Source organism: Chiroxiphia lanceolata, chromosome 4 (genome assembly GCF_009829145.1).
Source record: "Chiroxiphia lanceolata isolate bChiLan1 chromosome 4, bChiLan1.pri, whole genome shotgun sequence".
Taxonomy (NCBI): domain Eukaryota; kingdom Metazoa; phylum Chordata; class Aves; order Passeriformes; family Pipridae; genus Chiroxiphia; species Chiroxiphia lanceolata.
In genome coordinates this window covers 4,444,199-4,457,128 of record NC_045640.1, presented here as the reverse complement: position 1 = coordinate 4,457,128, position 12,930 = coordinate 4,444,199, and the positions used below count along the sequence as shown (strand labels likewise).

Genomic DNA, 12,930 nt, shown 5'->3' with positions numbered 1-12,930 from the left:
TCTCTGGAGTCTATGTCAATTTTTGGCAGGTTTCAAAGTGCTAAACAGTTCTCTTTTTTTACCACAAATAGCATTTATAAACAGCAATACAACTTAATCTATGTGGAAGTGACTGACATAAAGAGCAAATAGAGACACGCTGCTGCTCAAGAGCCAGAACAGAAATATATGATAAATAAGCCTAAGAATATTCTGAAGGCTGTTACCCAGTTCAGACTGTTGTAACCCATATTAAACAAAGGACACCAAACTGGGAGCACTTTCAGAGGCCTATGAAGTTGATAAAAACTGAGTATGATCAAGATGTTCTCCCCCAGATCTTTGTTTTACCAAATTTGCAAGAATGACTTACAGGAGGTATTTGCCTTATCAACTTTAACCTTCACAAAATTTGACTGATATAGCTACTGAAACAGTATTTGATCAATAATCAAATCCAGGATTTGATGAACCTTGTGGGCCCCTTCCAACTCAGGACACCTATGACTAAAAGATAAGGAGTATAATAATTGTAGATTGAAGGGAGGTGCTCTAGAGAAAATGGTTGATAACAGACTAATGAATATTGTGCCCAAAGTCCACCATGTGTCTTACAAAGATATTTGCAAGGGTCATGTGAAAAGATGTACTTACTACATGATACATAAAGAATTGATTAGAGGTATAAAAAGGGTAAATATGACCGGGATATATACTTTTTTTTTTTTTTTTTGGCTGCTGCAAAGTATGTGGATGAACAAGTCTGAATGTGTGGCTGATAGAAAGACACCACAGTACAGTCACCATTAATATTAGTTCTTGCCTAAATGTCCAAACCTGATCCTGAGTACCCCATGTCACCACTCCTAGGGTGTTATTAGTGGCTATTGGGAAAGCAGACACTGAGAAGAAAGCAATAAATATCCTAAACTCAAGCAATATTCATCAGAAAGAGGGAGGCAGCTCATCCAAACCAATGCCAGAATCTTGGAAGTTCTTATCTTTCAGCTTTCAGTCTGTAAACTAGCTGAGATTAAATCATCAATAACAAGGACAGCCACACCTGAAACCCATTCTTGGAAAGTCATATGGGAAAAAATCCTTACATTTCACTGCAGAAATCATATTGAGGTGTTTATTTATGGATAGTAACGTGCTATAGTTCTACAATACCAATTTCTAGCAGTTACAGATCACAGAGCAGAGCAGAACAGGACCACAGTCTTGATCATAAATGCTTTTGTTTCTGACTGGTTTTCTGAGGAAATGAGGCTCAGAAATTACAGTAACTCTGCCCAATTTTTCAAATACATTTTAATCTGTTGGCCAATTTTAAAACCATCTGACAGAGAGAAAAAGATCTTAAGGATGCTGAATAGCTGGAGTCTGATGAAAAATTGTCTGGGTAGGAGAACAGTGACCCGAATTAGAGTCCTGTGGAGGGAAGTTTGTTCTGTGAAGTCAGTAGCTGGCTGGCCAGTGTACTAACACAGGTACCAGCTGGGCAACCACCACGTGGGTACTGGCTGAGCAGGAGCCAAAACCAGCCTCACATCTTCCTGCATTTCACCAACCAGCCCGGAGTAAAAAAGTGAGCTACAGATGAGGCAGCAGCAGAGAGGAAAAGGACGGGTGTGAGAAAATGAGATAAAACATGAAACTCAGAGGCCATAAGGAACTGAGATTATTGCTGTAGGAAGCCCTATACACACAGTGCTATGCTATAGAAAGCAAAACTTCTTTAATTCATCTGGTTTTGTTTTTCAGTCCCGTGTCTACACAATATGTGCTCCTCGGAGGTTTGCAGGATGTGATCTGGAAAAGACAACCCTGAGGAGAGGACATTTTTCAAACAATTGTTAAGGTTGGAAAGGACCTTTTAAGAACAACACGTCCAACCATCTGTTTGATAAAAAGAAATGCTAAATTAGAATGTTTTGTCTCGGAGAGTGGTGTGAAGAATTCTTTTAGCCACGAGAACAAGCACAGGTGTTCTGAGTCCAGAAATGATGACAGTTTTCCATATTAAAAATCACCATCCTAGCTACTAACTGTAGTTGCTACTAATGGGAAGTTGATGTTATTCTGCTTTTTATAACTGTCCAAAAGGTTAAACTGCATTGCACCCAAAACCACATAGTTTAAGGCCACACAAAAAAATAATCAGACAGCAAAATCCCCCTTTTTATACTGCACACACAAACTTATATCTCTAAAAATAGCATTAATTTCTATTAGCCATCCTTCCATTAAAGAAAAAGTCCAGGACATCAGTCTAAAGGTTCAAAAGTATTTATCAAAATGCAACCATTAATGTAGTTATTTCTGGACTTTCTACTTCACAGTTCCTATTAATATATTTTTTTAATAAAGTTTTGTTGCCTAAAACTGCAAGGAGAAGCAGAAATCCATCTTTAAGAAAAACATAGATACTTTTTAATTTTTACTTTGGTCTACTTTGCCATTACATCTGAAAATTAAAAAAAAAAATCAAAATTCCTTAAAACGATGGAAAATCTTTTTGGCCATTGTAAAAATGTGGGTTTATTTTTCCATATTTATTAATGTGTAAATGTACGTATTTGCAATGCTAAGCTAAAAAGAAATTACTAACTTTCAAAATGAAAATTTGAAACTGCTGAGAAAAAGTCCACACTGGACTTTTTGACACTCTCAGACTTCTTTTTTTATAATTATTATTTATTTTTTTTTACTTTCAAAATTCAATTTCTGGATGATTTATGATTTTTTTTCAGTTTTTAAGGAAGTGAAAATTTTTCTTTGGGGTATTTATTTCACACAGCATTTCTAAGTAGCTTTAGTAATAACATAAACCTCAGTCTGCAGGAGGTGGATGGATTGTCCTTAACAGCTACCTAAGAGCATAATGCTCAGTATAAACAGAATTGCTGGTAAAAAAATCTCATTTCTGTACAATTCCTTCCACTTGGAGGCATATGAAGACTTACTCTGGCTTGAATGGACAAAAATGAAACAGTGCAGACAGGCTGCTCTGCTGGTATCAATGGCAGCACAGACTCCTGCTCTTTAAGAGAAAACAAATGGTTTTAGTTATTCCACCTCACGGGGAAACCGAGCGGCTCAAAGAGACTGAACAAGCTCAGCTGGTCCCCTGGAACAGGACACAAACACTGAGAGCTGGTGGTAGCAGGGCAGGAGAGCAGCACTAACAGGTGGGACACCAGTGGTGGTGACAGCAGAACAGCTGGTGCTCTGCTCACACACCTCCAAATTATCTACAGACCGTGCTAGGCCTCGCTGGGCATCCAGTTGGTGTGTCAGCCAAACTCTTTGGTGTGTCCTTCCTGCTTGTCTTGCTCTCCATGTCACTGCAGATGTCACTGTGACACCTGAAATCCTGGGCGTGCCTGCTGCTTTGGGATTACCTGTGGTATTTAAACTATAGGGTTGGTATTTCTTTTTCCTGCTATGGCAGAAGAGCAAAGAAACAAAATAACTGGCATCAACCAGCACCCTGCTGCTGGGCTGGCTTGCTGTACCACACAGTGAAAGATGGTTTTGTTTAGCTTTTAGGTTTTGTCTTTTCTTTTTTTTTTTTAATAACTACAGACTTGCATCCCAGGGGCATAAAAAAGACCTCAAATCTTGCCAATTGGTGCAACTTATTAGCAGACACAGAATTCTGTGTGTTTTCCAGCTTGTTCAAAATAAAAGGCTGAGCAAGCTGGAGCTGTTCATCCTGGAGAAGAGAAGACTTCCAGGAGACCTTCCAGCACCTTTCAGTACCAAAAGGGACTCCAAGAGAGCTGGAGAGGAACTTTGGACACAGGCCTGGAGGGACAAGATAAAGAATGGCTTCACACTGACAGAGGGTAGGGTTAGATTAGATCTTGGGAAGAAATTGTTCCCTGTGAGGGTGGTGGGGCCCTGGCACAGGTTGCCCAGAGAAGCTGTGGCTGCTCCATTCCTGGAAGTGTCCAAGGCCAGGTTGGACAGGGCTTGAAACAACCTGGACTGGTGGAAGGTGTCCCTGCCCATGGTAGGTGGGGTGTAACTAAACAGTCTTTAAGGTCCCTTCCAACCCAAATCATTCTGTGCTTCTATGAATATCATGTGAGAAATGGCAGCAGTGAGCTATGGGCTGGTGAGATATGTCTGCTTCCAAGAACTTGTTCAGTCTGAGTTAGGTTGATGTTCTTACTGGCAGTTTATAGTAAGACATATAATTAGATCTCCATAATAGTTTCCCAATGCCCAGGAGAGTTTAAATGATGAGTTTAAAAGATGTAATTCCATCAGAATAAGAAATATTGAAGTCTCTGCAAATTGTGAGGTGGAATTTTAGCACCGTGCATTCCATCCCCAATCATTTCACATGTCTGCATGTTCTGTAGATAATGAAATCAAATCTCAGAAATAAAGAGCTAAGTAACCTGGGGAGAGAAAGGAAAATCAGTCTTAGATGGGTGATTACTGTAGACTTGCAAGGGAGCCTGACTATCAAATGAAATATATATATCTTCTCCATCACTGAAACGTATGTTGTAGATTGTCTAGTTTTATGGTGTTAACATTAAGCTTCAAAAGTATGAAAAGCAAGCTTTAAAAGGGATTCATTAAAACAAAAGGCATTATGGTATTCAAAGGTGGTTGTCTCTCCAATGATTTAGCTCAAAATAGAAAGGCTGAAATAGTGTAACTCTGTATTCTCAACCGCGGCTCATTTCTTCTCAGTCTTCAAGCCTCTCTCCCCAGCCATTAAACCAAGCCCTCAGTGACATCCTCACACTGTCAAATTTAGCAGGGAGTGTGCAGGCAGGTCTAGGCACACACACACAGATAGACTGTTGACTATGAGTTTGGTGAAGCAGAACACTGACTATGATTCTGAAGGATAATCATTTATAGTCAGAATGCTCATTGTGGAAAGCAAAGACTCCACCTTCCCCTACATTTGTGCAAAACCCAGCACAACTATGATCTAATATTGATTAGTTTTCTAGCAACTGCCATGATTTAATAAACATTATACCTATGTGACAAAATTTCACAAATATCAAACCCTATATTAAAAGCTTCATCTCCAAGCAGGGAAATACTTTGTATGCACTTCACTTTACTCACACACAGAGTTCAAACCTTTCTGAGATTGAATATTCCATGGGGTTGAATATACATGAGAAGTAGACAGTTTATTAAGAAAGGTGCCATTTTTATATCACGTTTCAGAGTAAATTTGGCTTTAGAGATGAGTAATTCAGGCAACTGCTGAGAGCCTCACACAGAACAGCAACTCGTGTTAGTCTGCTACTTCCTTGAAGCAGTAAGAACAGAGGTGGGAGGCAACACATGGTACCAGCTCCGCTGCAGAATTGAGGATCCCACAAATTTGGAGGTCAGAACAGCAGAGATCTTTCTTCTGTCATTAGCTGAGCAGCAGATGTGATTCCAGGCTTTATATAGGAGAGTCAGTGATTCATATTGACTGTAAGACCATTGCAATAGGTTTATTATTTGCAGAATATGATCTTCAAACATGTTTGCTGAGAGTTAAGAGTTGAAATGAACTGAGCTTTGGCAGTGCAGAGCACTGATTCCAAAATACCTACAGGGGCCACTCTTTCTGAAACTATCTTATAACAAATAGGTTTCTGAAGATACATTTAAGTCCTTGCTTGGTCTTGCAGTTTTATTTTTCCTTGTTGTTATTATTATTATTATTTACAGAAAATGCAGAATTGAGATCATCTCAAAAGGAGAAAAAAGAGATAAAAAGAGGCAATCTGCCCTGCCTTAACTTAAAGGCTTAAAGAAACTTATAAAGGATTTCTCCCTCTTGTTTGCCCATCTCCTTTCAATTCTTTTCCATCTGAAGCCTTTTTAATTAACCTTTCAGTCTTATTACAAAACACAATGATAAATGTAATATAAGAAATTCTTTACTGTTTAAGCTATGTTTTGCAGTTATTCATAAAATCATAGAATATTTTGGGTTAGAAGGGACCTTCAAAGGTCCACTTCCCTGTGTCATGGGCAGGGCCATCCTCAACTATATCCCCATCCAACCTGGACTTTAATGTTTACAGAGACAGGGAATCCAACATCTCTCTGGGCAACTTGTTATTTATTAACCCTCTCTGTATTTAACTCTTTATTTAATACAGTACCTTGGAAGTTTTCTCTGAAAATGTTCTGCTCCTATAATTTTTTTTTCACATTCTCCTTTTCTTTCCTGTTATTTCCATGAGGGTATTCCAATAAATACAAATAAGCACATATGCCAGTGTTTTTATGACTGGGGTTGCTGGGCTGTGAAGGCCTGGCCAATCTGCCCACCCTCCCACACAGCAGGACATTGGGGGTTACACTTGGAACACATTCCATTCTCTCTTTTTTTTTTTTTTTTTTTTTGTCTCAGGAAATGCTACTACTTTGCTTCATGCCATGTGCAATGTACTGTCATGTCTAAATAAGGACACCAACACTTTAAACCCCTACATGTGGCAAAACCAGTCCTAAGTGGAAAAGTTTATGATTCCCTCGGAAAATCAAGAAGCATTATAAAAATCAGAGCTTACCTGTCTTCGAAGGTCTCGTGTTTTCTTGGTCATCTTGTCAATAGCAATGTTGAGGGGGTCCCCCTTCTCCTTCCTTCCAGTCTGTTAACAAAACCAAAATCACGGAGTTAGAGAAAAATACTCCAAATAATATACACTTCTAAAAAAAAAAAATAGTAAAGGCTTATCAAAGGAAACCTGTGCATCTTTTTTTTCGTTTGCTTCCATCAAGCTGTTATTTCCAATGTAGTGTTTTTAACATGTTTATGTGAGGGAGGCGTAGAAGATTATTTAAAAACAATCCTAAAGTGATAAGAACAAAGATGAAGGTGACTCACCGGAGAGTTCAGAACTTTTCCACCACTAAATTATGTGCATATATTATAGTTAATACTCAAAAAATCTGGCAAGACCTTTCACTATAAAATGAATATTAAGAGTTTCTAATCTCCATCCTGCCAGGCACTGGGAATGTTAAACATGATAATAAGCAGCAACACAGCTTGAGGACAGAAGGAAAATGGTCCCTACGCCTGTAGCAGGAATCATATTGGCAGACATTAGGTGCAGTATAAAGAAAAATTCCACTTAAAACACTTTCCTGCAGGAAGTCTCAAAGCAAAACTCCTCACGAAGATTAAAAAGGGGGGAAAAAAGCTTTTTGTGGCTCGTAACCAATGGGGAAAAAATACTTTTTTAGGTTCAATGACACAAAAAGCATTAAGTGACTTTGTTAGCTGTATTACCTTTCTCTTAAGAGAAAACTGCTTCTCTAAAGATTTGTCACATCTCTTACACATTGAACTCTGTTTGAAAGCTTTTCATCAAGAATCAAAATGATCTTCCATTCTTCCTGGCAGTACTCTTTCCTTCCCAAGGCTGTTTTCAAATACTCCTATTTAGAATTGTTCCTTGCATATGATTAAGAGCGATTTTCCGTCTCCAGCTGAGCCTAATAGCATACTTTTCTGGAAACTATTGAGAAGTCACTTTTGGGGTGGGATGGGGATTAAACATACCCTTTCAACAGTGATCTCTCACATGGACTGCATGGTTAACAGCTCTACATTGGCAAGTGGCCTCTGTTCCAGCCTTTGCTTTAAGCATTCATTCCAGAGAACGCCTGCTTTCTGTTATTGACTGTAATTCTAAGTATGACACGAGGCCAAAGCTTTTGTGATCATTTAGAAATCTGCAAAAAACCCATCCCCTTTTTTCATTTAGAAATTCAAACACAACAATATCAAGTGCCACCAGAATTTGATACAAAACATAAATTTACCTCTTAGCTCTCTAAAAAGAATCCATTACAAATTCTGGAGTTAATCATACAAATTGACACCAGAAAACAGAGAGAGAAAGCATTTGCTATCACACAAGAGGAGGCATCTGTGTCACCCGGTGATATTTTTATCTCACTTTTCTTGTCTTCATCCTTTGACTGAGTTCTTCTGGTCCCCAGCTGAAGAGCTAAGTCTCTTTAGCCTAAGCAGTGTCAGCACAGGCTTTTAGTTTTAGATGTCCTGAATTCAGTCCCTGTTATTTTGTTCGAGGCAGCAGCTGTCACATGTGCACACAATCAAAGCTTGCTTTTCAGGCTGAAATTTCACAATAAAGCTGAGGCAGATAAGTTTGGTACAGGAAGCCTCTCCTGGCTGTCAGAATGGTACAGCAGAGACTGCCAGATGAGCCAGTCTCAGCCAGGTTCTAGTTAGTTAGACTACAAAGCCATATTCTAAGAAAACTTAAAAGAAGAAAATTACTCCAGCTGTGCACTCTGCACTCGCTGAAACAAGTTTTCTTGGTGACATCACTGTTCTGGGATGTTTTATTTTCCCAATCAAATAATTCAAATTCTTTAATATTGTTTAAATTCTCCTCTTCCTTCTCATTGTTAAAGCTTTAATGGACTGGCTTAGAAAGATCCATAACCACACAAAATACGTTAAGATGTTTTTTTCTAGGGCAAAGATAACCTTTGTTTGGCTTTTTTTTTTTTTTTCATTTGTAATAAAATCAGGGAATAATTTGCTAAACTGGGGAAAATTGCTGTGAATATTAACACACTGTAAACAATAAAAGAGTAAACACCATGATACTTAACTTAGGGATCGTATTTTACAGCTCTCAAACAAAACAACTAGTTAACAATTCTTATTGACTCATCTCATGCAGAGCAGATATATTTTGTGTTCACCACCTTCATGCTGAGGTCAAGCAATTAATGCCTGGCACTCATTTAGGGGTTCAGAAAGTTGTCCTTGAACAGGAACTTGGGACTTCTTCCAGCATAGTCAGCTATGGGATACAGTGACACTGAATAAATTAAGCATTTCATAAACTGCACCATTTAGGAGAAATGGCTCCTGGCCTTTGGAAAAGAAATAGAAATTTTGAGATTGACATCAAAGTTTGTGATTTAGATTCCTAATCTGGGTGTTTTGTACTGCTCATAGGAGGGAAACTCTCACTGAGAGTAGGCCCATGGTAGTCTACATATAGAACCTCTCCCAAGCCTCTCTTCAAATTTATCCTGTAACTTTTTGAGTCTGGTTTTAAATTAACAGTGTTTATGCAAACAGTGGCCCTTGGGGTGCATCCTACTGTGGAACACAAAACAACTGGGAGCTCTTCCGTGACCCTTAGGCCACACAACACAAACTGTCAACGTCCATCTGGTCGGTCCCTTCTCCCTCCAAAACAGAAAAGAGCCTGTTCTCAATGGCTCTGTGCAATTGCCCAAATCATGCCTTCATGCTGTCTGAGATGCTAAATGGGATGAACCAGCCTGTGTTGGAAAACAGGCTCCCAAAACAAGTGGATGGAGATCCAGTTGAGCTCTCTCAATGTCAGCATTTTATTAACACATAAAAATATGGATGCAGTCTCAAATATTCTGTACAATTTTTTATTTATCCATGAATTTTAGGTGTCCTTCACCTGTTACTTATGAAATGGATACTGCCTTTTAATCTGTACACAAAACCCCTCCTTCACCGTAGGATTTCAAAGAAGGAGAAATTTGTTTAGTAAATCACATTATTGAAAAATAACTAGCATGGCATGTGATGCTACATAGCTTCAGGGAGGTCTGTCAAACACCATCTGCTCTGTGCTGAAAATACAAGTTTATTAAAGTTTATTTATTTAAGTCCTTAAATACTCTTATATTATTGTTACTCTGTGATAATTTTTTGGCCTTCATTCCTAGAAGAGATAGAAAGGAATTTAGTGGTTTCCTGAAAAAACCATAAAGCTTAGTATTGAGGTTTTTGCCATTTCTCTGTTAATCTTTTTCCACAAAGAGAAGAAAGATAATTTGGGCTAAAAAGGAAGTAAAAATTGCTGCTGGCATTGGGTTAAAAAGAGAAGGAGGAGAAATGCACAGAAGTCCTTGAACGTCAAAATATCGGCATTCAGAGTCCCTATGGACAGAATTACATCAATTCATGGTGTAATGAGAACTTTGCTACAGGAGAATATATTAATCAAGCCCCTGATTTCTTGTGACCATTTAACGGCATTTGCATACTGCTTGTACTCGAGATATTTTCAAACAATTTTCTCAGTCTGTGTTACTTCCCTCCTAATTTCCTTAGAGCTTTTCCCTGCCTGTTCGATTTATTCTCAGTTGCTCAGGATGAGCTAATTCCCACGGGATCCTGACCAGGGGCTGTGCTGGCTGCAGAGTCCTCCAGGTCAGGAGTGGGTCTTCCATTGCATTTCTACCCCGAGGCTGCAGTCCCTCTCTCAGATCACAGAATGCAGGAGCCAGCTCCCTGAATATAATTTTCAAGTGGTTTTAAGCCTGATTTGCCACGTGGTATGAGAAGTTGTGTAGTTTTTCAACACATCCGTGTCTGGTAAGTGGAAGAAATCTAGGTATTGATTGCCCTGTCACTCTAGAAAATGGTTGTAGTCACAAGCAGTGTCAACAATATTACTTGAACAGTAAAACAAAGATAGAATACAAGAACTTTCCTCTTTATATTAAGCAAAGTCTGAAAAGCTTCACAGTTAAAACTGCAAAATATTAAGGTAAGCACTCAGTTATACTGGGAACTTCACTTAGTTAGGAAAAGAAATAATTTAATAACAAGAAGTACTTAGGGATGGTAAGAAATTTCAGCACCTGCTAGAATGATCTCTGCTAAGATATAGCACTGTTTTTCCTTTTGAAAAAAAGACCTTTTTACTCTCCTTCCTTTTTTTTTTCATGAGCTGTTCACAGTTTACACTACTGGAGTAAAATATATAACTCCCAAAATATTTATCACAACTATTAAGGACATTTATATCCCACGATTTTCTTATCACAGAACTCTTTTGATCAGCAAAAGATACTTAAAAGGACACTCTCTTCTAACCCTGGAGAATATCATAGAGTCAAGACAAAGTCAAGTCAACCAGCCCAGAGACACTGTGCATTTTGGATGAAATATAGTCAACCTTGGAAGAAGATGCTTCAGGCTGGAACCGTGTTGATAGTTCTGAATAATTCCAGATACTACCAGTATGGAAATCACAGAGTTTAAATTTCACCACGTGAAACGGCTAAAATTGCTACTTCCAAAATTATTATTAGAAAGATAGATGCTTCTGTAAGGAATATCCTCGTATTGGAAAGTTAGGATCAACTTAAGAGTTGTCTGAGGTGCAAACCCATAATTTTGAGCATACTATTTAAAAAAAAAAATAAAATATAATCAGTGCCAGATGAACAAGGCTGACAATAGTGACCTATAAAAGATGTACACAAGAAGTGTAGCAGCTGTAGGCCTACAACAGAATGTCACAGACAAAACCCAACATGTATGACAACTAAATGAGTGATGTTAGAGAGGGCTGTTGTCCTTTTCCTCTGAAGTGCATCATTCAAAAGTGCATCATTCAGTGTTTCAATTTAACAATAACAATATTAATAATAATAGGGGACTAAAACTACGCAAGAAGTTTTGGAACCACTGTTTTCCCACTTTCCTCTGTTAGATATAAGCCAAAATACCTGAGAAAGCTCAGTCTCCCCACACATTATATGTTGCATGTCCAAGACACTTCCACTGCTGTTTCCAGTAATTTAGCCTCCAGGAGACAGGTGGAAAGATTATCTATTGATCCAAAAGCTACCAAATCTTGATTTATTTTTATATTTTCACCATCCCTTGGGTAGAGGGTTCCATCATTTACAGTTTATTCAGAACTTCAATATCACTGTGTTTTATTAAGGCGTAAATTGCTGCTCAAAAATATATCCATCCTAATATTTTATTTTAAACATTGAACAACATCACTCTTTTAAAACTGTGCCCATGTTCAACAGCCCTTTTAAAAGTGATGAAGAGAAGCTTAGTACTAAGAGGAAGAACATTTTGAACAACAGACATAGGCTGCATCAGTGCTTCTAAACAGAAATCTACGTTTAAACATACCAATACATATTCCCCTTCTGACAGAAGATGATTAATTTTGGGTCAGGAAAAGGCTAAACTATATATTACAGGAGAAGTAAGTAGAGACTAAATTTCACTGGAAGTTGAAAATCTTAGTTATTTGCTAGTGAGATGGGACAGGAAAACAAGTTTTACAAAACCTCTGTGGTTCCTGTATGGATGAGCTGAAGAAGACTTGTTAAAAAAAATCAATTTATGGAAAAATTGAATGGCAAGAAGTCTCTTGGGAGCATGATACAAACATGAATTACTGTTTTACTCAGCTCTGTATATTTATTTTTATAAATTATTTTGGTTTTAGAATTTATTCTAAGTAACTACAATGGAGGTTTGCAATCATCTGTTTGCCAGCTTCAACTTTGCTAGAGAGACACCTCCTATGGAATGAAAATTTCTATGTTCCCTTTTCCCCTCAATAACTGATTTTTTTCTTCAGGGAAACAAAGAGAATTTTGCATGAAAGGATGTTAAAAAAAAGCTCAATGTCCTTCCTGTGCTGGGGGCCCCAGAGCTGAAGGCAGCACTGCAGGTGGGGTCTTACCTGAGCAGGGCAGAGGGACAGAATCCCCCCCTCACCTGCTGCCCACACTCCTTTGGATGCAGAGACATCCCAGTATGTTCAGGACATGGCTCCTTTGCAATAAAACACTGAATTACAGGCCCTTCCAAGATACTTCCCAGTTCTAGAATGCCATTCACTAAACAATCTGCTCATAAATGTGTGATACAGTAAGTTCTCCTTAAATAAAACAATTTCTTTCAGCAGTTTTTAATTACCTTGTGACCCGTGAGTTTGGTTCCAGTGTAGCATGAATTATAACAACAGTGCAGAAAGCTGGGGAAGCCACAAATTTGCAGTGCCAGAGAGTAAATAAATTCAATAAAATTAAAATGAGTCATGAACTGGACACGGTATCAGCACCTGAGGTGCACAGGTCTTACCCTTGGCCTGGATCCAAGCA

General features: G+C 38.3%; 1 protein-coding gene across 6 annotated transcripts in view; it reads right to left on the bottom strand.

Annotated features, from left to right (window-relative positions):
• The window catches only part of CTNNA2 (catenin alpha 2), a 502,913-nt gene that overhangs the window by 111,057 nt on the left and 378,926 nt on the right, over nt 1-12,930 (bottom strand). For all 6 annotated transcript variants that reach the window (XM_032686520.1, XM_032686521.1, XM_032686522.1 and 3 more), the window contains one exon: nt 6,540-6,620. In XM_032686520.1, coding sequence (XP_032542411.1) covers nt 6,540-6,620 — 81 coding nt within the window. The remainder of the gene's footprint in view (nt 1-6,539; nt 6,621-12,930) is intronic.